At 47.6% G+C, this 26417-nt stretch overlaps 1 protein-coding gene across 5 annotated transcripts in view; it reads right to left on the minus strand.

The window, feature by feature from the left end:
• The window catches only part of NCOA1 (nuclear receptor coactivator 1), a 250618-nt gene that overhangs the window by 17763 nt on the left and 206438 nt on the right, over window positions 1–26417 (minus strand). For all 5 annotated transcript variants that reach the window (XM_015405923.1, XM_015406078.1, XM_015406150.1 and 2 more), the window contains exons 11-14: window positions 22276–22447; window positions 12187–12372; window positions 7823–7949; window positions 2222–2390 (exon numbers count right to left, since the gene is read on the minus strand). In XM_015405923.1, coding sequence (XP_015261409.1) covers window positions 2222–2390; window positions 7823–7949; window positions 12187–12372; window positions 22276–22447 — 654 coding nt within the window. The remainder of the gene's footprint in view (window positions 1–2221; window positions 2391–7822; window positions 7950–12186; window positions 12373–22275; window positions 22448–26417) is intronic.

Below are 26417 nucleotides of genomic sequence, written 5' to 3' on the forward strand. Positions count from 1 at the left end.
ATTAAAATGAAAGCCCCTGAATAGATGAGGATGAAAAAGCAAAAAGCCTTCCTAGAAGATCATAGCTGAAGCCACATTTCCAAAGAGCTGAACAATTTAGCAGTCCTCAGGCCCTTGAAACTGCTTCAGATAATCTAGTTCTACTTGATTCTTCCCATTTGGTGATCACTGAAAGAAACAAAATGCTGGAAGACCTTAAAACCCACAATTTTAACAGGCTTTTAAAGATGAAGGCAGAGAGCACAAGCCAAGTGTTCAATTGCCAGTGAGATTAGAGGTATCTGAGTTAGCTCAAGTGCTCAGCTGAATTCAGTGGCAGCTGAACTGAAGCACCTTCCTCTGGATTGTGCCCTGGGTCTATAGAAGCCTCTGAAACTGGCACGTGGGGGGTGGGGGGTGAGTGTGTGCCTGTTTCACCCCCAGTTCCTTTGCATCCAGTTTAGCCACTCCACACATCCATCCCCTTTGATTACTGATTCCTGTAAAGGATAGAGTTGTTCACCCAAACTTATTTCAATTTGATACGATGTTCAATATATAATAAATCAACGCAAAGCTGATGCAATAAATGAAGAAGAGAAGAGGAAGAGATTGGATTTATACCCCGCCTTTCACTCGGAGTCTCTGAGCGCCTTACAAACTCCTTTCCCTTCCCCTCCCCACAACAGACACCCTGTGAGGTGGGTGGGGCTGAGAGAGCTCCTGACAGAAACTGCTCTTTTTCAAGAACAGCTCTTATCAGAACTATGGCTTGCCCAAGGTCATCCAGCAGCTGTAAGTGGAGGAGTGGGGAATCAAATCTGGTTCTCCCAGATTAGAGTCCGCACACTTAACCACTGCACCGAACTGAAATAATTAAAGAGAGAATTAAAGAATATCTATATAATATCAGCTTTTTGGACTGCCAAAATTTCATTTTTTAAAATGTAAGTAGAAGAGTATGAGCCACAAGTAAGATGGAACAGGAAACTGGGAGTGTAATCACTTAAAAAAGCTAATGGGGTCAATCCCGAGCACTGTGAGTGCGGCAGCTGTCGCCAAGTGGAAATCTCCCAGGGAAGCTTATTGTGCTGTCCCATGCACAGATCCCAAAGACTGGAGGATCCTGGGGATAGCATGGGGTGCTACATGGGAGCAGGAAATTCCCTAGCAAAGATGCTCCCTCCATGAAGAGGAATCAGGGTCCAGTTGAATGATCCACACGACGGTCACCTCGAGATTAGACTACTGTAACGCTCTCTACATGGGGCTGCCCTTGTCGCAAATCCAGAAGCTGCGGCTAGTGCAGATTGCAGTGGCCAGACTCTTGATGGGTCTCCCTAGACGGGAGCACATCTGGCCGACGCTGAAGGCACTGCACTGGCTACCAATAGCATACCGAATTCGCTTCAAGGTGCTGGTACTTACCTTTAAAGCCCTATATGGCCTGGGTCCGACATACCTGAGGGACCACCTTTCCCCATACATACCCTAGAGAGCACTACGGTCGGGGTCACAACATTGACTAATTACTCCAGGACCTAAGGATGCCAGGCTCGCTGTTACCAGGGCCAGGGCCTTTTCAGTGGCGGCTCCTCTCTGGTGGAATGAGCTCCCGAAGGACATCAGGGCCCTGCGGGACTTTGCACAGTTCCGCAGGGCCTGCAAGACGGAGCTCTTCCACCAGGCTTTCAATTAGGAGCCACCACCACTACCATCAACGACCACCAATATTAACATCTATGGCAAGGGGCTGGCCCGCATTGAGATCGAGCCACACTACCGTGGGAAGCTGAAATACCACTGAATGGAGAGTTTAGTATTATGTCTGATAGTACGCCTTTAAAACTTTTGTAAGTACGACCATGGTAATGAGCACTTTAAGTGTTATTTGTTATTGTATGATGTTTTAACTGTTTTTATATGTTTTATCATGACTTGGCATATGGTGCTGATAACTGTGAGCTGCCCTGAGCCCATCTGCAGGGAGGGTGGGATATAAATCCAAAAATAAATAAATAAGTAAATAAATAAAATGTTTCCAGGAGAAAAGTGTGATATACAAGAGATTTTTCTTTCCAAGTTTTAGGAGGACGTGGTTCAAGGTCGCTAGTGTGTTCTGGTCAGTTTCCGATGTGCTTTTAGTCCTCCTCGCATTTGGCCAAGACTTGCAGATACTGAGAACTCCTTCCAAAGCCCACTGAAACCAGGTCTCAGTGACATACATGAGTCAGCTCCCTACCTGGACCAGTTTGTCAATGCCAAGTGCTCTGTCCAGTTCTGCCAGCTCATTTTCATTTTTGCCACTCAGGAAGGATACAAGCTGCTCAAGAAGTGCTTTCTCGTCATTCCGTCCCTCTGGCGTGGTGGGAGGGCATAAGAGCTCATCCAGCTGAGAAGCAATACACTGGCTGTAGGGACAGCAATGCAAACACAGGAAAGGTGAGTCATTGGAACGCCTCCTGTTTTCTGCCTTGAGACGATCTTGATACACAACAGAGTCTCTCTCTCTCCCTCTGAATGAAAAAAAACCCGATCAGTGCTCTTGTATACAAATTGAGAACAGGATTTCCAAAAGCGCAAAGCCAATGTTGATTTCAGAACGACCACGGAGCATTATCAACTAACATCTGCACTGTATTTCATAAACACACAACAAACTGATGTGGGTAGGCTAGCAGATAACAGCAGAGGGACAGGGGTGCGGCTTGCTGGCAGGAATTCCTGGCTCCCCCTGCTGTCTCTCTCCAGCATCTGGTCCTCAGAGGTAAGCTGCCGCTGAGCATGGAGGCTTCACCATTAACAGTCATAAATTTGCTCATTCTTTTTCAAAGCCATCTAAGCTACTTACCACATATTGCAGTGGTGAATAAAGGTAGTTTTATAGTGCATAAGGTAGTGATTCCTTTCGTCACTTCTGAGTCTATTGCCAATCCGGTTTGTGTGTTAACAATATGTAAAAGAGGGAGAAAACTTAATTTTATAAAACTCTCTCCCCCTACTCCCACTCTACCATTCCTTTTCTAAATACTTGAACTCCTCCTCACAGGAAAGGTGCTACCCAACCCTTTAAACATTTGGGCTGCCCTTTTTCTGCATCTTTTCTAGCTCTACAATATCCTGTTTTTCACATTTAGAGATTATAATATTCGCTCTGCATAATTTTATCTTGAATGTACAAAAAAATTCCCAAATTGAACACACGTGCACACACCCCATCTTTGATCGCTTCTGGTTTGCAGGAAACACTCACCAGGGACATCATCAGTCCCAAGTTAGTCTTTGTGTGGTTTTTATGGCCGTGTTAGATGACGCCTCTGCTCAAATCCCTTTACTGCTGCTACTGCTGTTTGTTCTGCACTGATGGCATGCCGACATCCTGTGTGGAACTCCACACCCAGAGGGCTCATAAAAACTGAGAAAGGGGCAGAATTCAAGGTGGGACAACATTTGATTGAACGGAGGCCTAAAGAGGAGGGGAGAGTGGATACGGCACAAGGTGTAGAACTCAAGGGATACAAGGGAGGTCCTGTGGAAGACGAGATTTGGTTTTGAGGAAGGTCTCAAAGGAGGAAAGAGAAGTAGTTTGCTGGAGAGAACAGAAGCAGGATCAGGAGAAGGGAAGCAAAAAAAGCTAGTGCAGAAGTGGTGAAACATGAAAGGAGGACACGAGATAGATGGTGTGTGTGTCTGTGGGGACCCTGGTCTCTCTCACTATACTTTTCCTGGCTAATCAGTAGGCAATATCCCCGTGGTAGGCACACATTTTGCTTGTGGAATGTCCTAAAAAAAAAAAAGGGGTCTCTGGAATTAGGCCTGGGAAAGAAACCTCTCTTGGCCTGAGACCCTGGGGAGCCATGGCCAGTCCACTGTAATCAATATGATGACTGACCATATAATCAATCTGACTCTTTATGCAGCATTTTCATATGTTCGTATTACTCCTTCCCGTCTCAAGATCCACTTGGTCAGCACCAGAGGTCAACAGGGCCAGGCAGTTCCCAGAGCCCACCAAACGAGAGCCCAGCACCACCATTCTGCTGTGGCTGATTCATCTAGGCTCCGTGGCAAGACATGGAGCAATAACCCTCCCCTTCCCACCCATGTCCTCTGCAATGATGCTGTGAAGCCTGCAGCATTCTCTCCGTTGCAGCCAAACACTGGCCAGGTCCCCCTGCCCTTCAAATTAAGGGGGGCGTGGCCTCTCCTGCTGTTTTTATCTTTTGTCTAGCTTGTTACCGGCATAATTATTATTACTGCTGTTGTTGTTACTTGGAACAGTAGTTAGATTTTACACAGTATGAAACCCCTGGAAGCGAAACCTTCATCTGGCGTGGGAAAAGCAAGAACAGCAGGCAGAAAACAAGAATACTTCTGTCATCCCCCCGCCCCCTTTCCTCTCTCCAACCCGAATAGCTGTTTCCAATCTCCTTTTGCTTGAACGTGTAATGAGACACATCCTGATGACAGGTCTAATATAAGTCAATGGGATTTTGGGATCTGGCGGTGCCATGGGTGGGCGCACCACACTCACTGGAAAGCCTGAAGGAGCCAGAGAAGAGGGACTGTCCAGCGCCAAAAATTCTCGAGGAGTCAGCAAGTCTACTCGCTCGGCCCCAGATGAGCACCATATGTAAGTAACTGGAACTGATCTAGCTGCGCGCAGTCTTGCCAACGCATATGTCTAAATGGGGGTGGGGAGACAAGGTTCTCAAGGAGGCTGGAGAAGGGTGAAAGAGAATGCAGCGAGGTCTTTAGAACTCGTTTGTAACAAGGCACGGCTTCCACACAAAACACTGCTTGTGGGGCACAGCTAAGAAGTCACAGGACAAGCATCGTTGGCTGCTGCTCAATATAATGGGCAGCAAAGAGACAAGCGTGCAAGCGTACAGCAGGCTCCCACTTACATACGGATTCAGGGATTGCAAGATGGAAGGGAGGCACACAGAAAATAATCTTGTGGCCCATTAAGGACTAGTAGATCTATGGTTGCTCTGGAAGGAAGGAAGGAAGCTCACTCTGAAACTCCAGGGCTTTTCATGCATTACACCAGAGTTTGTCATGGTGGGACACACACTCCAGCAAGAGCTACAGCCAATTGCAGCTTCTTTTGTGTAGGATATATGCATTCTCTTTCATTCTGGATACATGCCTTTTCCACATTCACACATAACATTTTCACGGACACACTTAAAAAAAAAACACCTTTAGGTGTAAAAAAAAAAAGCATCGTATAAAGATGCCAAAAAAAAAGGGAACAGTTGCAACGAGGGTGAATTGGAAGAGGTTAAGGCCGACATTCTCTGTATCTTCACTGACTCAAATATGTGCAAGTGGGGTTCTTTTCCGTATGACCACAGGTTGGTGCATGTTCTCCCATTTAAAACAATGGAGGCAGCAGCTCCAGAGGGACTCCTGTCTACCAACACAAGGAAACCTCCCACCCCTCATACTCCTGAGAGCCCAGAAGAGTCAGGATATTAAAATCCACTTGTTCACTGACATTCTATAGCCCCCCCCCCAATCCCTGTAGGCTCAAACCCGAGCACAGTGATTTTTAATCCTCTACCCCTTCTCCCCCAAAATATATTTTCGTTTCACACGCTCACAATCTAAACAATGAATGGAAGAAATTAAAAGGTTTAATTAATGGAAGGAGAAGAGGCTGAACAAAAGAATAAGGATATTAAAATAACTGCACATTTTATAGAGAAAGGAAAGTTAAATATGACCAAGAAATCTCACTTTTCCCTCACCTACTCATGTTTCTTTCTCTGAGCTATATTATCCCACCCCGCCCCTCCATGCAGCACAATCAGCCCCCCTCAAAAGCAGCCCCCCACAAAAAAGGCAGAGTGGAAAGAGAAATAAAAAGGCCCCCTCCTGACTTCCAGAGGACTGTCATAAGAGCTGCGGCAGCTGGTCCCTGCCGTGGGCCCTCCTTGCACGAATTCTTTGCAGAAGGAAGGGAGCAGCTCCCTGTGGTCCCGTTCAGCACGGATCCTGTACCAAACGGCAGTCACAGGGCTCTCCAGGGGAAAGCCCGGGTAGTAACCAATTGAGCCATAACAAGCTTTACATATCACTCTCCATTTTAGTGTTAAGGTGGCTTGCCAAACGGAAAATTGGGGCACGAGGCCAAGAACCTGTAACTGGATCCTCTGCTACTCAAAAGCTCACGCACTGGGGCTCCTTCTGTGCGTCCCGAGCTCCTCAGCCATTCCAAAATAGCTTACGTGGCTTGGGTCTGGGTAAGCAGGAGGGGATGGGCAAGGGGGATTTCGGGCCACTAAATCCTGCTACCTCAAGACGTTGTGCGTCCCTGCCTGTGCTAATAGCGTCTCCTTAATCTACCACTAGTGTCACAAAAAAGGGCTGGACGCTCTGGATTGCTTTTGCAAAATTTAAGTGAGGGGAAGTAGTGAAAGATACTGTGTAAAAAGTGGGACAGGGAAGAAGGAACAGGGTGGATGGGGGGGGGGGGGAGGCACGGGGGGGGGGGGGGAGAGACCAGGAGCCGAGGAGGCAGCGTTCTGTTCAGAGCCTACTTTAATACCACAATCCAGCTCAAAGACAATTTTCTTTTTGCTGTCAAGCTGCAGCTGGCTTATGGTGAACCCTGCAGGGCTGTCCAAGGCAAGAGACAAAAAGAGGTGGTTTGCCGTTGCCTGGCTCTGCAAAGTAATCCTGGACTTACATGGTTGTCTCCCGTCCAAAGGCTGACCAGAGCTGACTCTGCTTAGCTTCCCAAATCTCAGGAGACTGAGCCTAGCCTGGGCTATCCAGTTTAGATTTTTTGGGGTAACCTTTTAGCCACTAGATGGCAGGGTTTTAAACAGATGAACAAAAATGTTCTGCTGTGACAGAGTCATAAGGACAACTCTGCTGTACCCAACCAATGGGCCATGTGGTCAAGCTTCCTGTTTCACACAGTGGCCCACCAGGTATCCCTGGAAGGCCCCAGAAGCAGCAGGGCATGGAGGCCAAGGCGGACCCCTGTTATGGCTCACCCTGCATCAAAGCATTCCAGCCTGCATATCCAACTTTTCTGGAAAGCCTCAAAGAGGGGAGGCAGGTAAAAGCAAAACATACGAACTTTCAATCATGCCAGCTCTTGCCTTCAAGCTGAAGTCCAGGAACAGTTTTACCATACACTATTGGTATGAACCAGCAGACGAACCGACGGACACACATTTCATTTTGGAAAAGTTCTGCAAGTGCAAGGGCCAGTCCATGGGTCTGCTTACAGGGGGGGGAGAAGTGCCGCTTGTGTGTGGACCCAAACCAAGCAGACAGTGAGCAGTCCCTATAATCTGCAATAGCTCTAAAAAAAGAGTCCATCTTGGCCTCCCCTGCCCCCAGAATTACACCACAGAAATATATCATTGGATTAATCATCCTACAGGAGATATTAAGCACTGCCCTGGAGTTTTACCTGGGTACTGCCATTTGTTCTATTGTTTCATTGTTTTAACTTGGTTTTTTTAATCATATGTTGTTGTTATTTATTTATACTTTGATTGTGGGTTATAATGCCACAGGGCACACTTTCCAAAGCAGCCATTTCCTCCAGTGGAACTGATCTCTGTGGTAAGCTAGGCAGGGTCAGCCTTGGTGAGTCCTTGGACGGGAGACCACCAGGCAATGAGAAGCCACCCCTGAACGTCTCTTGACTCGAAAACTCTATGGGGTCGCCACATGTCGGCTGCAACTGGAGGGCACTTTCCACCGTCAAGAGTCACACCTTGCTCCTTTTCCAGTGCTCCTCTGTGCCCACAGTCCTGCCCTGGATCACTCGCAATGACAACAAGCACAGCAACAACACCCAAAGCTCTGTACTTACTCATCTGATTTGCTCATAGGTCCTCGGTTGATGGAGGTCATGGAGTTATCTGGCCATGGGATCTGCTCCCCCATTTCTGGCGGCCGAAACTGATGATCTGTGACACCCAGTTCCAGTTCAGGTAATCCTGGCAAGGGGGACAATGTTACATGGCATGGTTTGTGAGCAAGCCAGACCCAAGCAAGAGAATCCAGTCGGTCATGGGGCAAAATGGGAGAATGCAAGAACACTCTAGGGAGATATGGAGGGTTGTGGCTGAGACTGGCTAGCAAAGCTGGCTCAAACATCAGGAGAGCCGACTATTCAGAACCTGATTTAAATTCAAGTGGTAGCCATCCCGGGCAACTTTTAGACAATGAAAATAAGAGGGAAATCAGTGGGGGAACATTATCATCTGGCATGAACAACCAACAAGGGGTCTCACCCCCCCCTTATACCAGTGTATATATCTCTGCTCCAAGCAGACCTCATCCCACACTCCATGAAATGTGCTTCAGGATTCTTTATGCTACAGGTGGTGCAACTCTCAGCTCAGGACAGGGGGGAAAAAGAGCACACAGGTTGCTCCACTGGTGTCCCTAAAGATACGGCAGACCCTGTCCTGCAGTGGTTTTGATTGCTTGAAGTGGTCAGGCTGATCTTGAGCTCCTGTCCCCTCCAGGTAACCGTCAAAGCACAGCATGATCATGCACTGAAGGGTGTCCCATGCAGCCACACATTCACAGTTTGCTTAAGTGGAGCAAGAGAGGCCTACCAAGCTGGGAGCCTGAAGGCCTCTCTCTCTAAATTTCTGGAGATGGGTGGATTGGGATCACAGGCCCAGCTAGTTGTGTTTTCACAAAGGAGTATTCTGACTGAAGATATGCCTGTGGAGAAGATGCTGTGGATCACAGAGCCAGTTTGGTGGAGTGGTCAAGAGCGGCGGACTCTAACCTGGAGAATCGGGGTTGATTCCCCACTCCTCCACATGCAGCCAGCTGGGTGACCTTGGGTCAGTCACAATTCTCAGAGCTGTTCTCTCAAGAGCAGTCCTTGAAAGAGCTCTCTCAGCCCCACCTATCTCACAGGGTGTCTGTTGTGGGGAGAGGAAGGGAAGGAGATTGTAAGCCGCTCTGAGACTCCGAGTGAAGGGCAGGGAATAAATCCTCTCTCTTCTTCTTCTATACTCATTTGTTGCACTGGATCCATGAAAGCCTCCCCACTTCCTAACTGTGAGGAGCACTCTCATCTCATATTTAAAAAAATCATAGAAGATCCATTAATGGACTTCCCACCATCATCCTTTCAGTCTGGCTTTTTGACACCAACAGTGACTGGGCTATGTAAGTAGTGCAGGACAAGTTACTTGTGAAGAACCCCAAAACCTTTTGAAGGTCTCCTCTTTAGCAAGAGATTTTAAATGTTCATGTCTAAGGGACTCATTCTTCCAAGTCTATCTATAGGGTGAAATGAGGCAATTAACAAAGAAGTCTGATTCTTTTTGATGTGTTTCCTGTGTCTATCATAACCAGTTGAAAAGGCACAAGTAGAATTTAAGGGATTCAGAAAGCTAATTTCCCTCCTCCCTGGTTTCCCTTTAACTGGTTATCTGCTGCTCTCAACATTCTATGCTCCTGAAAGCTTATTTAGTCCTGATCAGACTGGGGGGGGGGCTCTCTTGCTTTATTTAACCCCCCCCCGGTACACTTGAAATCTCTGAGTTAGCAGAGACCCTAACCTCGTTTCTAAGGTGGCCTGATTTCGCTGCTTCCATGAATGGGACAGGGCACACTCACTCTACTATCAGATATCGTTAACAGTCCACTGGGAAGTTCTCCCGTGCAAGCCTGGCTGAAATGAATGGGAGCTACACAAGGGCTTTTTGGCTCCTGCCATTTACTTTGATGGGGCTCGGCTCAGACAGGAGGATGTCCTGGCGGGTTGCGCCCATAGGTGAGGCTTGTCCATCCCCTCAAATGGCATTTCAAATGCACTGGCACAATTTTCTTCAAGGTAGGGCCTCTGCTGGGCTTGGAAATGGTACCAGAAGCCCCTCCTCCTCATCTTAGATGAGTAATGAGTGGCAGTGGTTCCTTAGTGGTAAGGGATTATGTACACAGACAAAAAAAGTAATTGCTTGACGTGTTTGAGAGCCACAGCCTAGGTTTGAGTATACTGGCCCTTGGGTGGGTCCTCCCACTGACGCCCCATTGGCTAGATTAAGAAAACCTAAACCCAGCTAATGGACCGGATGACAAAGTCAACCTGCGAGAGGCGCCCCCCCCCGCCCCCGTCTCCTTGAATTGACTGTGCAACAGCAATGAAGTGTCCTTAAGGTTGCCTGGCAACAGGAAAATAAAGGAAGCGCAAGGAGCCACACTGTCGATTCCAGTTGAGCACGGGAATGTGCCACACGGGAAAGCCAGAATCATGTTCTTCAGTGTCTGCCGAAGGTGGTTGTTCTTCCATGCTACTGCTGACTATGTGAGGTGGAATTAGTAACCACAACCAACCCAGATACAGGGACCCTCAGATGAAAAACATCCTGATTTTTTCTACTTTCATGCTTGCTCAAAGATCTTCATTCTAACAGGCACGATCAAACAGTGTCCCCCTTGAGTTCCGAGGACTGCCCAATAATGAGGCCATGTCTATTTGTGGCAACAAGGCACATACCATGTGAACAGAGCACCTACATACTAGAGCAGCTCATTTCCTCACCGCGAGAGGCCCAAAACTGCTCAAGAGCATCCCAGGGGCATGTGGCTGACCACAGCTAGAGACAGAGTGCTGTGCTAGATGGCCCTTTCATTCTGGTACACACAGATAGCACTTGTCTGTCTTGTGCTCTCTCTCTCTCCCGAGGAACAGTGGAACTATAAAGTTTACTGGTTGCAGAAGCCAAGCTAAATGCTCAGAGAGGGAAATTATCTTATTCCCACGAGCAATCATTTTGCGAGCTGCTAAAGCACCTTATTAGGTCTAGCAGGAAAAGATTTTGCAGGCCAAAGCCCATTGGCTAGTCTGGCACACCTGCTCCTTAACTACTGGCTCTATCCGTTCCAGAGTCCTTTCCTTCACGGCAAGTAGCCAGCTAGAGGCGAGAGGGCCCTTTGGCTGAATGTGGTTTTTACACTGGCTCTTTTAATGGCGTTTAGAATGCGAGTTTTAATCATTTATTTACTGTACTTTTTAGGTCTCGAAACTGCTTTGAACTGACATTACAAAAAGCAGTCTATAAATATATAGCAAAATAAGCAAATAAACAAATCTTAGTGGATTTAATGCACATATGAAGTGCCAGCACTGAGATAAAGCTCCTAACCTCTTGCAATATTCTTGCACAACACTGAAGAGAAAATCAACTGTGCCACTGGAAAGTTGAGAATGTTTCTAGTTCCGACACTGAAGATGCTTTCCTTGCTGCCTCTCAATACAGCTGTCGTCTTCTCTCATTTTGTTAGGGTGAAAGGTTGAGCCAGCAGGCAACGCTTACACATCAGAACTAATGTTGGGCTGACAGGGTCAATGTTCCCTATAAGCTGTGAAGTCTCGTGAGCAAAAATTCTGCTTTGTGAGCTGCTGGCATTAGAGTTGTGAGCGAGCGATTTGGCTGCTGCATAAATTAGTTTGCTCTGGAGCCATCCTTCCTGAGCTAGGACAAAAATGTGTGAGCCGGAGGCTTAAAAACTGTGAGCTAGCTCACACTAACTCAGCTTAGAGGGAACACTGGACAGGGTACTCCTTCCCTAGCAAGGTTGAGCATGTGATGGGTTAAACCAGGAAGTATGGTGCAGCACAGTGGATGAGATGTCTATCTTGGAAGTGGGAATCCCAGGTTAAAATGCTTTGCTGAGCCATGAAGCTCACTTGCCTAAGTTATTATTTCTCAGGCCAACGTACCTCAAAGGGCTATTGAGTGAATAATACGTAGTTCTGTAAACTGAGAGCACTACAGAAACTTTCTGATATACTCCCAACATGCCAGTTACATTCCTCATTCAGCCTTCTCCTTGTGGTGCCCTATCTATTTTAGGATTGTCCATACGGCAACTGAGTCACAGGCTTTCTTTCCAATAGGTCCAGTCCTGAGGATCAGCCTGCCACAGTGGGTGCAGAAGGCACCTTCACTGGCTGCCTTTTGAGAGGCATGCAAGAGAGTTCTCTTTCAGAGTGCATTTGCTGGCAGATAAGCTGCTCTGGCAGATTTGGTTATGGTTTTAATCTACAAGTTGTTGTTTGTTAATGGACTCTTATGTTTTTGTGACCTTGCAACTTGCCTTGCCTTCTTAGCTCCACAGAGTCTAAAGAAATAAGCCAGAATATAAATATTTTAAATAAATAAGCATGCACTGGGGAAAGGTGCATCTGTTGACTCTATGTACCTGTGTCAGGCTGGAAGGGGTTTGGTCCAGGTACTGCCCCCCTGGTCTGCTCGGATGGTAACCCAGGATGGGGACTGTTGCCGTTTGTTGCAGGGAAAGGCGCTGTCCTGAGCTGAACTGGCTCCATGGAGTCGCAGAAGTCAAACGAGGACCGGCCTGCTTGCATTCCCTGCCCACCGTTAACAGCTAGAAATATGGTGAATATAACAGAGAATACAATACAGTTCAGCAAATAGCAAAAGGATCATGGTGACTTCCTTGGCATTTGTCAAGGCAATTAGCAATGATGCTGACAAACGCCAAGGAAGTTGTCAGGGCAATTAGCAAGAAGGATTTGGCTAAAATGCACAAGTTTGCAATTAAAGTATAAAATGTCCATGCAGGACAGCATAGTGTTCTCCTGGTCCCTAGTCTCCCCCGCCCCAATCTTTCCTCTAATAAAGGGGGGAAAGGCAGGAACTGAATAGTCAAAAATTGCGTCAAATTAACAACTGCACAGTTTCAGTGGACCGAAGAGAAAGACAGGTTGCTTACCTGTAACTGGTGATCTTCGAGTGGTCATCTGTGCATTCACACCCTTGGGATACACTGCGCCTGCGCTGAACCTTCTCGGTACCGATAGCTAGCAAAAAGGGATTTTCGCGCCTCTCCCAGGTCACGCGCCAGCTCCACTGCGCATGACCAAGGAGGGGCACGCAGATCCCGCCAGTTCCTTCTGACCGCCGCCCAACAGCCTTCAAAGAAACAAGATGAAGGGCCGAGAGCAGAGGGGAAGGAGGGCGGGTGGTGTGAATGCACAGATGACCACTCGAAGATCACCAGTTACAGGTAAGCAACCTGTCTATCTTCTTCGTGGTCTCTGTGCATCACACCCTTGGGAGAATAGCAAGCAATAACTCTTACCTGGAGGAGGGGCCGAGGCCCTACACCTGCGCCGTCTGCAAAATAGACCGACCCAACGCCACACGACGAGTAGACCGGACATCAAGGGCATAATGCTTCACGAAGGTGAGCGGAGTAGCCCAAGTCGCAGCATTGCAGATGTCCTCCAACGGCATACCTCGCAGGAAAGCTGTGGAAGTTGCTACCGCCCTCGTAGAATGGGCGCGAAGCTGACCTGGAAGAGGTTTCTTAGCCAAAGCGTAGCATAGCTTGATCACCTCCACAATCCATCTCGACAGCCTCTGGGAAGAGATCTTCTTCCCTTGGGAGGGCATACTGTGAGCAACAAACAAAGCTGGAGACTGGCGAAAAGACTTAGTCCTGCCCAAATAGAACAACAACGCTCTCTTAACATCCAGAGAATGCAATTTCCGTTCCTCTTCATTAGCAGGAGACGGGAAAAACGATGGCAGAACTATATCTGAGCGTAAATGAAATTCCGAAACAACTTTCGGTAAAAAGGAGATGTCCAAAGACAATGAAACCCCATGTGGGGAAAAACTTAAGTATGGTGGATCACACCTCAGAGCAGACAATTCGCTGACCCGACGAGCAGAGGTAATGGCCACCAAAAACGCAGTCTTGAGTGACAGCAATTTTAGAGAGCAAGTGGCCAATGGCTCGAAAGGTTTTCCCATCAAAAAACGCAAAACTAAAGCCAAATCCCAGGCCGGGGTTGGAGGACGACGGGGAGGGTACAGGCGAATAAGACCTTTACAAAACTGTTTCGTCTGAGGATGCGAGAAAACTGAAAACCCATCAACAGATGGATGAAAAGCTGACACCGCAGCTAAATACACCTTAACTGAAGAAAAACTGAGTCCCAAGTCCATTCTGGACAAAATAAATGCAAAAATAGACCTCAAATCCACTGGCGGAGGAGGTAGATTTGAGGAATTCAAATACTGCAGGAATAGATTCCACTTCCTTGTGTAGGAAGTCCGAGTAGACAGTTTACGACAGTTCAACAAGACATCATTGATACGAGCGTCCATCACTGAAAGCGTATTTCCCACAGAGTCAGCTTGAGACTCAGAGGATCGTAGTGAAGGACCTGGCCCTCCTGAGCCTGGAGGAGATCCAACTCCTGCGGCAGGTGTACAAAGGATCCCTTGGCCAACCTCAACAGTGTCGGGAACCAAACTTGCCGAGGCCACCAGGGGGCTACTAGAAGACAATGGGGCTTGTCGTGTTGTATTTTCACCAACACCCTGTGAAGCAGCGGAATCGGAGGAAATAGGTACAGAAAGTTGTGAGCCCACGATATCAACAGGCCGTCCCCCAGTGACAGAGGGTCCAACCCCGCTCTGGAACAAAACATGGGACACTTCTTGTTGAATCGAGTTGCAAAAACATCGATGTGGGGATGTCCCAGACGTTGAAAAAGAGGGAGGAGATACTTTGAATTCAGCTCCCAATCGTGGTCCGATGCTCCTCCTCTGCTCAGGAAATCTGCTTGCTGGTTCAAAGTTCCTGGCAGATGGGCAGCTTGGAGAGTGATGTTCCAATGAAGGCACTCTTCCCATATGTCCATAGCTAGCCTGCAAAGGGATCTGGACACTGTCCCGCCCTGGCGATTGATATAAGCCATTGCAGTTGTATTGTCCGTAAATATTAACACAGCTTTCCCTGCAACCTGTTTGTGCAAGGATCTGAGGGCAAATTTTACGGCCAGCAGTTCCAGATAGTTGATGTGATGACGTTTCCAAAGGGGCTGCCATGGAGCACCCACACAAGTGTCGTCCGTATGAGCACCCCAACCCCACAGGGAGGCATCTGTGGTGATGGACATTACGGGAACGATCGGTTGGAACGGTGCACCCGCCAACAGATTGGTGTCCACGAGCCACCACTGCAGGGAGACGAGGACCTGCGGAGGCACTACCAGTTGAAGGCTCGGAGGATGGATGGAAGGGCGAAATTTCTTTAGAAACCACAGCTGCAACGGGCGCATGCGAAGGCGTGCATATTCGATCACGGAAGTGGTGGCTGCCATGAGACCCAAGGTCCGCTGAATGTGGACCGCTGATGTCACGTTGGACTGGAACAAACGTTGAATTTCCAGACGAATGGTATCTGCCCGTTGGCGAGGAAGGTACGCCCGAGTGGCTAGGGAGTCTATGACAGCTCCTATGAACTGCACGCGAGTTGCAGGTTGCAGCATGGATTTCTGTAAATTCACCAGAATTCCAAGGGAGGATAGGACCGACAATGTGATGGTGATGTGCTGAAGGAGACATTCTCTTGAATCTGCCACCATCAACCAGTCGTCTATATACGGAAAGATCTGAATGCCCTGAAGGCGAAGATGAGCGACGACAACCACCATTACCTTCGTAAAAACCCTGGGGGCGGTAGAGAGCCCGAATGGAAGGGCTTTGAATTGGTAATGGTCCTCCCCGACTGCGAATCTGAGGAACTTTCTGTGACGAGGATGGATGGAGACGTGAAAATAAGCGTCTTTGAGATCTAAAGTGACCATCCAAGTCCCTGGAGACAGGAGTGGTAAAATGCTTTGCAACGTGGTCATGCGAAACTTTCTGTAAATGATGAACCGATTGAGAAAACGGAGGTCCATGATTGGACGAAGTCCTCCGTCCTTCTTGGGGACTGTGAAATATTTGGAATAAATCCCGCGGCAACAATCCGCCATCGGGACTTTCTCTATAGCGTTTTTTTGTGTCAGCGATTGTACCTCCTGTAGCAGGGCAGGAGACGCCGGGGTTCTGATGAAACGGGAGATTCTGGGAGTCAGAGAAAACTCTATGAGATAGCCATCTCTTATTATAGAGTGCACCCATTTGTCCGTAGAAATGGCGAGCCATGCGTGCAGGAAGGGTGCAAGGCGAGTCTGAGCAGTAAGGTTGAAGTCAAAGTCCCTGTTTGGGATTCTTAGGGAATTTCGACTTATAGGCACCGGACGATTGTCCCTTATTTTTCGGGGGAAAAGACCGTGACTGAGAGGAGGGAGGTCTTTGCCATTGATCCGTAGGTGATTTGTTGTACGGTTGCCTGGTCGACCAAGGTTGCCTAGGCCACTGCTTGGATTTCGAGTATTTGGTCGTGGGGGAGATCCCCAAACTCTTGGACGTCTTGATACTCTTATCCATTTCCTGCAGAACCGTGTCAGTGGTGGAGCTAAACAATCCAGAACCTTCAAAGGGAAGGTCTTCCACCGAGGATCTGGTGTCATATGGCAATGATGAAGAGCGGAGCCAGGCATGTCTGCGTAACGCTACAGAGGTTGCTAGAGTCTTACTAGCGGATTCCAGGGAATGCTTGGCAGCACTAATTTGGTGTCTAGCCAAGACCATCCCTTCATTCTGAATCCTTTTAATCTGAGGTTGGCACTCTTTGGGCACGTGCGGGAGGAAATCATTCAAACGCTTCCATAAATTGAATTGATAACGGCCCATGCAGGCGGCATAGTTCGCCGTTTTAATGCCCATTGCACCGACAGTGTAGAATTTTCTACCAACCGAATCCAACTTTTTCCCTTCTTTTTCTGAGGGAGTAGAGTGACTCGCTTTTCCTTTTGTGGATGAGGAGACGACCAAAGAATTGGGCTTTGGGTGTGTGTATAAAAACTCAGCCCCTGATTCCTGGACCTTGTACATGTGATCCAGACGCTTATTAGAGACATTAATGGAGGCTGGACGAGTCCAAAAGTCCTTGGTAGTTTGCAAGAGAACTTTTGTCATTGGTAGAGCCACGGAGGGCGAAGTGTTAGAGTGCATAATGTCAAAAACGTTATCATCCACAAAACTGGCAACGAGAGTAGGAGTCATAGATAGATCTAATGCCATGCGTTGAATAAAATCTCCATAAGACTTAACATCCTCTGATGGAGAAATAGGTAAATCCGCTTCCACATCTTGCGAGGTGGGCTGTGCATCTACATCCTCGATATGTTCAGAAAAGCCATCTGAATCGGAGGATACATTGGATGGTTCTGGAGATGATTCGAGTAATTCAGGTTGAGACGGTGCCGGTGTGTTAATCGGGGGCACAACCGGGTCTGGTGGATGCGTCGGTATCGACTGCTTCGATACCGATGGTCGATCTTGAAAGCGCGAAATGCGGGATGACACCGACTGACGATCCCATTCAGGTGGGGGTGGTATCGGGAGTGCCCAAGGGTATGGGTATCGATTCCCGTACAAATAATGCCATTGCCTCTCATCCCAAGTTAGGGGAGGAGATGTTGGTCGGTGCCGATCCTCGACTCCACGTTCTGGGGAGGCATGAGAGGATTGACGGCTCGACATATCAGATTGCGACTGATTTGTTTGTTGAGTAAGGTCGATGTCGAGATCCGAACCGATCGGGTGAGGTTCTTGCGTGGGATCTCGACCCTGACTAGCCGAAACCTTATGGACTTTGGGTTTGTCCGTTTTAGGTTTCTTCGACTGCTGTGAGTCTTTGCCCTGCTTCCGGATCTTGGAAGGTACGGCAACGGATGACCCCTGCTTCCGGATCTTGGAAGGTACGGGGTGGTCCTTTATCGGCGTCGATCGTTTCGGTGCCGAAGCATCGATTGCGACCGTCGACGTCGATGATCCCGGAACGGGAGGACAAGTGTCCGCAGCCAAGGTGGACATCGAGGCGTGCCCGGACGTGTCCAACGGTGAAGAGGACTGTGGAGATAGTGCTTTCTCCATCAGGGCCAAGTGTAGACGAGCTGCCCTGTTTTTTCTCGTCTGATTCGAAAACTTTCGGCAATGTCTGCACTTAGAGACACAGTGCGACTCCCCTAAGCAAATGAGGCAAAGCGAGTGCCCGTCGGTGGGGGATATTTTAAGGCCGCAAGTCCTACACCGTTTGAAACAACCCCACCGCGGGGCCATAGGCCAGCGGGAGGGGAACGTAAGTAAAGAACAAACACCGAAGAAAAATGCTAACTACAAAAATAAAGAAAGAGAAACTAACTAAACGCAAGTTTAGCAAAAAAAAAGTTTGGTACTTAGCAGACCGAGGCAGAAGGCGTCCTACCAGCGCGGCGGTCAGAAGAGAACTGGCGGGATCTGCGTGCCCCTCCTTGGTCATGCGCAGTGGAGCCGGCGCGTGACCTGGGAGAGGCGCGAAAATCCCTTTTTGCTAGCTATCGGTACCGAGAAGGTTCAGCGCAGGCGCAGTGTATCCCAAGGGTGTGATGCACAGAGACCACGAAGAAGATATTTCAGATTGTTTAGTAGGCTCCTCCATGGCCTGAACCTCCACCAGAGGGCACTCCTCTCTGAAGTCTGTCAGCAAAATTAAATCAATGAAGGTTTCTTAACGCAATGAAGAACCACTTGGTCCACTGCCACTTGTAGTTACAAGAGAGACTGTGAGCCTAAAATACAGAAACCGATTTCACAGTACATGCTGAAACCCATTTGGGACAGAAATGCTAATTCAACTTAATTCTGTTTATATTGCTAGTGACGGAAGATCTTTGTTTAGGGGTTCAAGAAAAAGCAGCACACAACACACCTAAATCAGTCCTGTTGCTCTGACCTGGATGGCACAGGCTAGTCCAGTCTTGGAAGATAAGCAGATAAGTCGGCCTTGATTAGTACTTGGATGGGAGACCACCATGGAGGTCCAGGATTGCTACACAGAGGCAGGCAACAGTAAATCACCCCTTAACAGGGTCATCGTTAGCTGGCTGCGACTAAACGGCACTTTCCACCACAAACCGCCAGTCACATCAATGGCTTGCCATCATTATGACTCGAAATTATGGTTTGTTTGTTTTTTAATAAACATCTCACAATTGAAAACCAATCTTGAATGATGTCAGAAACCAGAATTTCAAATTTTCACCACATTTGCGAATTTAATAGAATTGCCTTAAGGGGTTCATGAAAGCTGAATGCCCTGATGATGAAGCCTCATCCTCTGCTCAGAACCAGCTGCACCGATTCACCCCCACGCTGAGCTCCAACAGCAGCTTGTTTCCATGTTACCTCAGAGCCTTATTGAATAGGAGACACTCCAATTGGAGGGAGGAGGAGAAAGTGATCACCTTACCCATCTTGTAATTCTTGTTTTCTGTAATCAATACAACATTGACTGCCTATTGTAAGGAATCTTCTGTATCGTTATTAATACATCCTTGACTCCCCCAAGGCAATTAAGTCCTGTCATAACATGTCACTGACTCCGGAATGGCCTTAATGCCAGGTTCCCTTAAGGCAGCGGGTATTTCAGGCTTGTGAATAAACGTCTTCACAACGCAAATAATAGCCTTGAGTGAAAAGCAGCTGTCTCATGTCTTCTGGGGGGGGGGGAGAATGGGACTCAGCAGAGAGGTGATGGGACAAGTGGTCAATTGGTCCAATTAGGGATCTGACAGCTCCCTTTTCACACCATCTGATGGCTCCCGCTAGAAGCCAAAGCCTGCCTCTTTAATGCATCTTGTGTCTGTATAGCTGTCATTCACAAACCGCACTGGGATTCAGAAATCTCCTCTCCTGACTTAAGGTCTGCTTTCCTGTTCACGGCTATCAGTGGGAATGTCTAAAGCTCTTGATCCTCTGTTTTAGGTACTCTCTAACAATGACAAAATCCAGCAAATACTTCCTCCCTATTACTGAGTCCTTTTAGTGGTCTAGAGTTGCAGGGAAAAAATTGATGGCAGAATGGGGAGGGAGGGGGAGACAACTTTATACCAAACCCGGTTCCAAATAAGAACCTCTGTGTTATGAGCAAATGATACGCAAGCCATATTTGCAAGGAGTCACTTCCTAGTCATCTATGGTACGCAAGGTGACTTTGGGTAAAGAAGCTGTACCAAACTTGAGTCTTCTTTCTCTTTCAAAGGCCACAATTAACTAACCGGACTAGTAACTTCCTTGGACTTATTTACAGGGCTGACTTAATTTACTGAGTTTATACTTGGAATGTGTCCCTGCCAAGTCCAGCGGCACTTGGGCTTGTGGCCAGACTGGAGCAGTGAGCAAGTGGGCTCGACATCTGGTGAAATGTTCACATAGCTGCTTTGCCATAAATCCAGCTTGTAGCTCAGCTCCCAATTTCCTTGCCACACTCTGAGTCTTTAGGAGGAGTGTCAGTGTCTGGCAAGAAAATAATAGGCTTGAGAGATTACAGGCTGGGAATTCAGCAGAGAGGCAGAAAGACGTTGATCATGCTACTGCAAAAGAGCCACAAACTGGCAACTTTGTGATTTGATTAACTAAAAACTTTAACCGAGGAGTCCCCAGACTAGCTTAACCTGTAGCCACTTGGAATTTTGTGAAGGGAAAGTGGGTGCCATTACAAATCCTAATCCTAACTCTCTACCCATACATTAGGGGGGGGAAACTATTTTGATTCAATGAAGCTATTGGGGGTGGGGGTGGGATATTTCAGTTCGTGTAAGGGGCGTTCCGTGCGCCTTGGTGTTTAGTCATGCCGGCCACATGACCACGGAAACGTCTTCGGACAGCGCTGGCCCTTCGGCTTTGAAATGGAGATGAGCACCGCAACCCTAGTGTCGGATTCGACTGGCTTTCAAGCAAGGGAACCTTTACCTTTACGGGGCCCAAGAAAACATTCAGGTAATAGTTCCTACCTTGAGGTCCTATAAAGAAGAAAGGTGCCTAATAAATCTTTTAAATGAATTAATAAATAAAAATACTGTAATTTCCAAAGCCTACTATATATCTAATTGAAATAAATTGAGCTGGAGGGACTTATGTACCACTTGCAAGTCTGCAGGATGGGGGACTCTGACAGAAGAATCCAGTTGAAGCCAATAATAGGAACTCCCCAGGCTTATATACAGTGAATTTTATTCTGGGTATGTATATATGTGCATTGTGTGCATCTGAAGGGTACTGAGGACAAAGCAGGTGCTAGGAGAGCGGCCAATATTCTCTGGCGGAGGATGGGGAGGCGTAAATGCTCCGTTCTCCTCTTCCTATCCTTGTCTCTTCACACTCTTTTGTGATGACTTTCACCTCTCATACAGCAGGGCCCTCCCCACCAGCCTCTTTTCTGCTGGTGGTAGAGCTGTCACTGGGGTGAAGTCCTATCATGGAAAACACATGCTTGTAAGGAAGACAAACAGGAGCCAAGCTTGTGAATCACATGGAATTCACTGCCACAGGAGGTGGCGGCGGCTACAAGCATGGACGGCTTCAAAAGGGAATTAGATAAGCATATGGAGCAGAGGTCCATCAGTGGCTATTAGCCACAAGGTATAGATAGGGGCTCCGGGGCAAGTGATGCTCTGCCTTCTTGCTGCTTGGGGGGGGGGGTCAACGGTGGGAGGGCTTCTAATGTCCTGGCCCCACTGGTGGACCTCCTGATGGCACCTGGTATTTCTGGCCACTGTGTGACACAGAGTGTTGGACGGGATGGGCCTTTGGCCTGATCCAACATTGGCGTCTCTTATGTTCTTATGAATCCTGAAGCTCTGGCTGGTGTCTGGGCTTTATGGAAGGTGGCTGTAGCTTGGCTCTCTTCCTCCCGCCGCCACCCGTACCCCCACCCTTTAGTACACACCTCAAAGCTGGCTGGAGAAGTGGTCTGGGGTAGGGTTAAAGACAGAAGAACTCAAGAGACTTGGAGCGGCAGAGAAAGGTAATGGAAGGGAGGAGTGAGAAAGGTGGCAAAGGAAACTGCAAAAAAGGAAGGAGTGTGAACGAGGTGAAGCAGGACAAAGAGAAGAAGGGAATCCGAGAAGGACAATTCCAGATGGGCAGTCTGCATTAGTCTGGAGCAGAAAAACAAAAGCAGGAATCCAGTGGCCCCAGATTACACTGAAAGGAATTTTGCTAGTCTTTAAGATGCCACTGGACTCCTATTTTATTTTGAACAGGACAGCAAAGCAGTGCAGAGAGGGTCTGGAAGCAGTGTAGCAGGTGAACAGCAGAAAACGCAGCAGTGGGTGCCACGTTGGTGGCCTTAAACCCACATGCTACACAGCTGACAAAGTCTACCCAGAATTTTTGTCAAATCAGATTTTATGAAAGGAGGTGGGGTTGGGTACGCATGGTCTCAGGGAAGCTTCCACTGTCGTCTTGTTCTCAACCAACAGCTAACCAGGTTGTGTCAGATACAGAACTGCAGCACTACGAGCAAATTCTCTGGCATTGTAGAAAGACAGGAAACAGTTCCCAGGAATTTTTTTTTTAAAAAAAAGGTGTTGGTACGTACCATTCATCCCAGTGGGCGTTCTTGCTGCCGTACTGGGCTGGAGGGAGGAGGGCATGATCTCTGGCTTGCCAGCAAGGCCTCCGCTTTCAGTTGTCTCTGGGCCACACAGACCTGGGGGAAGCTGCACCGCTTTCTCCAATGTGGGCAGGATCTGGTCAAGGTCGGACGCAAACTAAAGGAAGAAGGCAAGGACACAGGTCAGACTTTGAGCCACGGCCAGAAGGGGAATCAGGGACCAGTGCTAATCCCTTCATCTTGGTCTGGTGCCACAACCACCTCTGAACTGTGCCTGCAACATTGCTAGTGATGAGCCACAGAGGAGCACTCTCCAAAACGTCCTCTTGAAATCTGGTACGGCCACACATTCTACATAGTATTTACAGTGAACAATAAATGCACTGCCTCAAAGGGAAGACCCTGATTATCCTCATAACAAACAACTCATCATTTGAACAGGGGAAGGGGGATGCAGCAACCCTCCCACACAAGTGCCACTACCAAGCAGAAAACCGAACAGGATACCCAGTTGTTCAAATAAAGTTTTTCAGGTGGAGGAGGAGGAGGAGATTGGATTTATACCCTGCCCTTCACTTGGAGTCTCAGAGCGGCTTACAAACCCCTTTCCCTTCCCCTCCCCACAACAGACACCCTGTGAGGTGGGTGGGGCTGAGAGAACTCTGACACAAACTGCTCTTTTTCAAGGACAGCTGTGCCAGAGCTTGTGACTGACCCAAGGTCACAGCAGCAGGTGCAAGTGGAGGAGTGGGGAATCGAACCCGGTTCTCCCAGATTAGAGTCCGCGCACTTAACCACTACACCAAACTGCCACTTTTTCAGGTGTGCTGAAAAAAACTGCAAAACCTCTTTATTATGGGAGAAGGCAGAAGTGCATGATATATACATGTAATTGGGGCCACCCCAGAAAATGCCTCCCCCAAACATGTAGCATCATGCTTCAGTCCTGTTAGCTGGTACTTTTTCCCACCCTCATGCCCCATCACTGGAGAAACATTCAGCTTACCAACAGCACAACCTGAGGCCGGTCAGTTTGGCAAACAGGCCTGCAAAAGTTAAATGGTCTACATTCTTCCCCTAGCTTATCTGTTCATGCATACTAGTCTAAAGCAAGCTGTCTAACACACTATCATGGAAAGAGGAAACCTTAATGTGGGGCTGCCATTTTTCGTGTCACATATGTACTCATTATAAAAACATGCAGTTATGCCCAGAGAGTGGGACAGATATGCACACTGTAGGCAATGACAGTGCTTGCATTTTTCTTCATGCTCAGAGGGGAAAACAATTGCTTGTCTCCAGACTCAACACACGGGTAGATTGTTCCTTCCAAACAGAGCTACCATTAAATGCTACTCCTACTCGTTATGAACCAATCGAAGTCCCGTTGCTTAGGAATACTAAATTGTACAGAATGTTCAACTTAGCTTTCACCTTTTGCTCTCCCCCACAGGTAACTATTTATTGCAAGCAGTGCTTAATTAGAAACAATCTTGGAAGTTTTTACAGTGCAGGAGTTGCAAGGCAACCCCAAAAGCCCAGGCATAAGTTGGTGTCTGCCTAACAAACGTGGCTTCTCTAACAGTGCTGATGGGTCACACGTGGCACTAGAAGAGAGAAGGAGATGCCAAGAAGGAACTGGGACCCACAAGTACATTCACAATGTCCAGCGCTACATCAGAGTACAGAGCTCTACTTTAGGAGCTGCAAAAGACTGATGAAAGTACACAGAGTGCTTGGAAGAATCGGGGCAGGGGGGATCAGATAAGCCCTTTATAATAATGTAGCAGAAAGAAAAGTACAGAAGAACTACTCATTACAGTACGATCTTGAAAGCGATAGCACTTCTGGGACTTGAGAAAGTGAACATCCAGAAATGTCCTGGGAGTGAAAACATTTGCCAGGGGAGATGAGCTTACTTTGAGCAGACATAGTCCCTGTTTGGAAACAAGAGATTTCAGCTCTCACACCCACATAGCAAGATGTTTCAAAGGCTGACTCAGCCTCACAGGCACACAAGGGTAACGATTTCAGAATAAGACTACTGCAGAGCTAGCATAGCCATGTCCACCAGCTGTAGTTTGGCATCCGCCATGTTCGCAAAAACAAATGTGTGCATTCTGTTAATGATGGGCGACAAAAACAGGGAAATCGGTTGCTCCTTCTGCACCGTGACATTTCCACTATGGCCTTCAGAGCCTAACGGAAGAGTACGTGCAAATACACGTAACCCCTATGGCCTTTTTATATATATAAAAAGGGAGAATGAAAGATGCATCCAGAGGGGCAATTTCAAGTAGAGGAGCTGCAGACAGTGTGGAGGAGGTGCTTTTCCCTACTTGCTGCGCTTCTGTTCCCAACAATTCCCCACCTGGCCACTTTCCTCCCATGGCAATACAAAGGCATGTGTTCAAAAGTATACATGTGTTTGGAACCCCCATAGTGAGAAAAGTGAAGCAACTTGGAATGAAAATGCAGTTTCACTCATCTACTTCTGCTGTTTCTCTGCTCTAAACTGCTTTTACCCAAACTGGCTTCTCTCTCTAGAACAGGATTATTTGGGCTTCATTACACATTTGTGCCTAATGTTTAGTTAGGACTATGATGTAGAATCATAGAAACCTAGAGTTGGAAGGGGTCTCCCCCTCCATACCCCCAGTGACTGCTGTTCCACGCCCAGAAGATGACAAAGGATCTCCAGGATCCCTGGGGGCCAAACTGGCCTGGAGAAAAATTGCTTCCTGACCCCAAAGTGGCAATCAGCATTTCCCTGGGGGTATAAGAAAGGGCCACAAGAACTAAGCACTAAGGCAACCCTTCCCACCCTCCCTCTCATGATCTGCCTAAGTTCACACAATCAGCATAGCATTGCTGTCAGATGGCCATCTAGCCTCTGTTTGAAAACCTCCAAAGAAGGAGATACCCCACCTATGGTTCAGTATAATAATTACTGGTCCATCAATGGTAACTATAGTAAGGGAAAATGAGGGTTGGGGTAATGGGGTAGGAATCTATAGAAACCCAACTGCCAGTATTTTGAAGTGACAACTAATTTGTAAAAAGTGATAATTAAAAACTTTTTAAAAAATTCTGGCCCCGACATGGATAGCCAGACAAGCCCGATCTTATCAGATCTCAGAAGCTAAGCAAGGCCGACCCTGGCATGTACTTGGAAGGGAGACCTCCAAGGAATACCAGGGCCTGGATGCAGAGGCAGGCAATAGCAAACCACCTCTCTGAAACATCCAAGCCCCACTAGGGGTCTCCAGAAGTCAACCATGACTTCCAGGCATGCACTCACACACACACTCACAAAAAATCTAAATTTCCAAGCCCCCCCCCCAACAAAATTAGTAATTCATAAACGCTTATCCTAGGATAAAATGTTTAAGTCTTTTTGATGTCACAAAACTCCATTTTTAAATACACACAGTGTGTGAGCTTCTGAAATACAGAGAGAACTATTTTGCTACTTGGGTGAACTCGTTCTTGAGCAAAAGGAGCGCTTGTGCCTTGATGCTGCTGGGAAGGACAGGTCCGCTCAATGCACTAGTCCTTTAATTGCCCGCAAAAGAAGTGCCCTTTAAGCGGCATTGATTTAGGGCTGCTACATCTGATTTGCTCACATTCAAGGTGATCTTTCCCCAAAGATTGAGCTTTCATACTTCTCTCTATATTTATTCAAGTATGGCAGGGAAAACTGCAAAAGACAGCCCTGTCTGCTTAGATTACTTCATCCCTTCTCCTTCTCCCTCTGTCTCTTCGCTGACACAAGATCCCCGATTTAGAAACTCACCCAACAAAGGGAAAAGACTGAGAAATGTACTTCAGATAGGAATGTGATAACAATAAGGCAATCAGACGGAAATACAGCCAGAAAACATGGTACTGTTGTATCACCCGGCTTTCACAGTTTATTGTATGTAATGTAATATTTCACTGTGCTGTCTCCCTCCAGTCTTGCAATCCTGTTTCATTGTCCGCATTCTATTGTGTTCTGAGTGCAGTATTCTCTAATTCTATGACCCAGTTTTACTGTATTGCTGGTTCTATGTACTACGTTGTTCCTACTGCATCGTTTCCTATTGTGTAATTTGCCTTGAATCTCAGGCCACTTCCACATGGGT

The sequence above is a fragment of the Gekko japonicus genome, unplaced genomic scaffold (genome assembly GCF_001447785.1).
Source record: "Gekko japonicus isolate JY-2015 unplaced genomic scaffold, Gekko_japonicus_V1.1 scaffold7, whole genome shotgun sequence".
NCBI lineage: Eukaryota > Metazoa > Chordata > Lepidosauria > Squamata > Gekkonidae > Gekko > Gekko japonicus.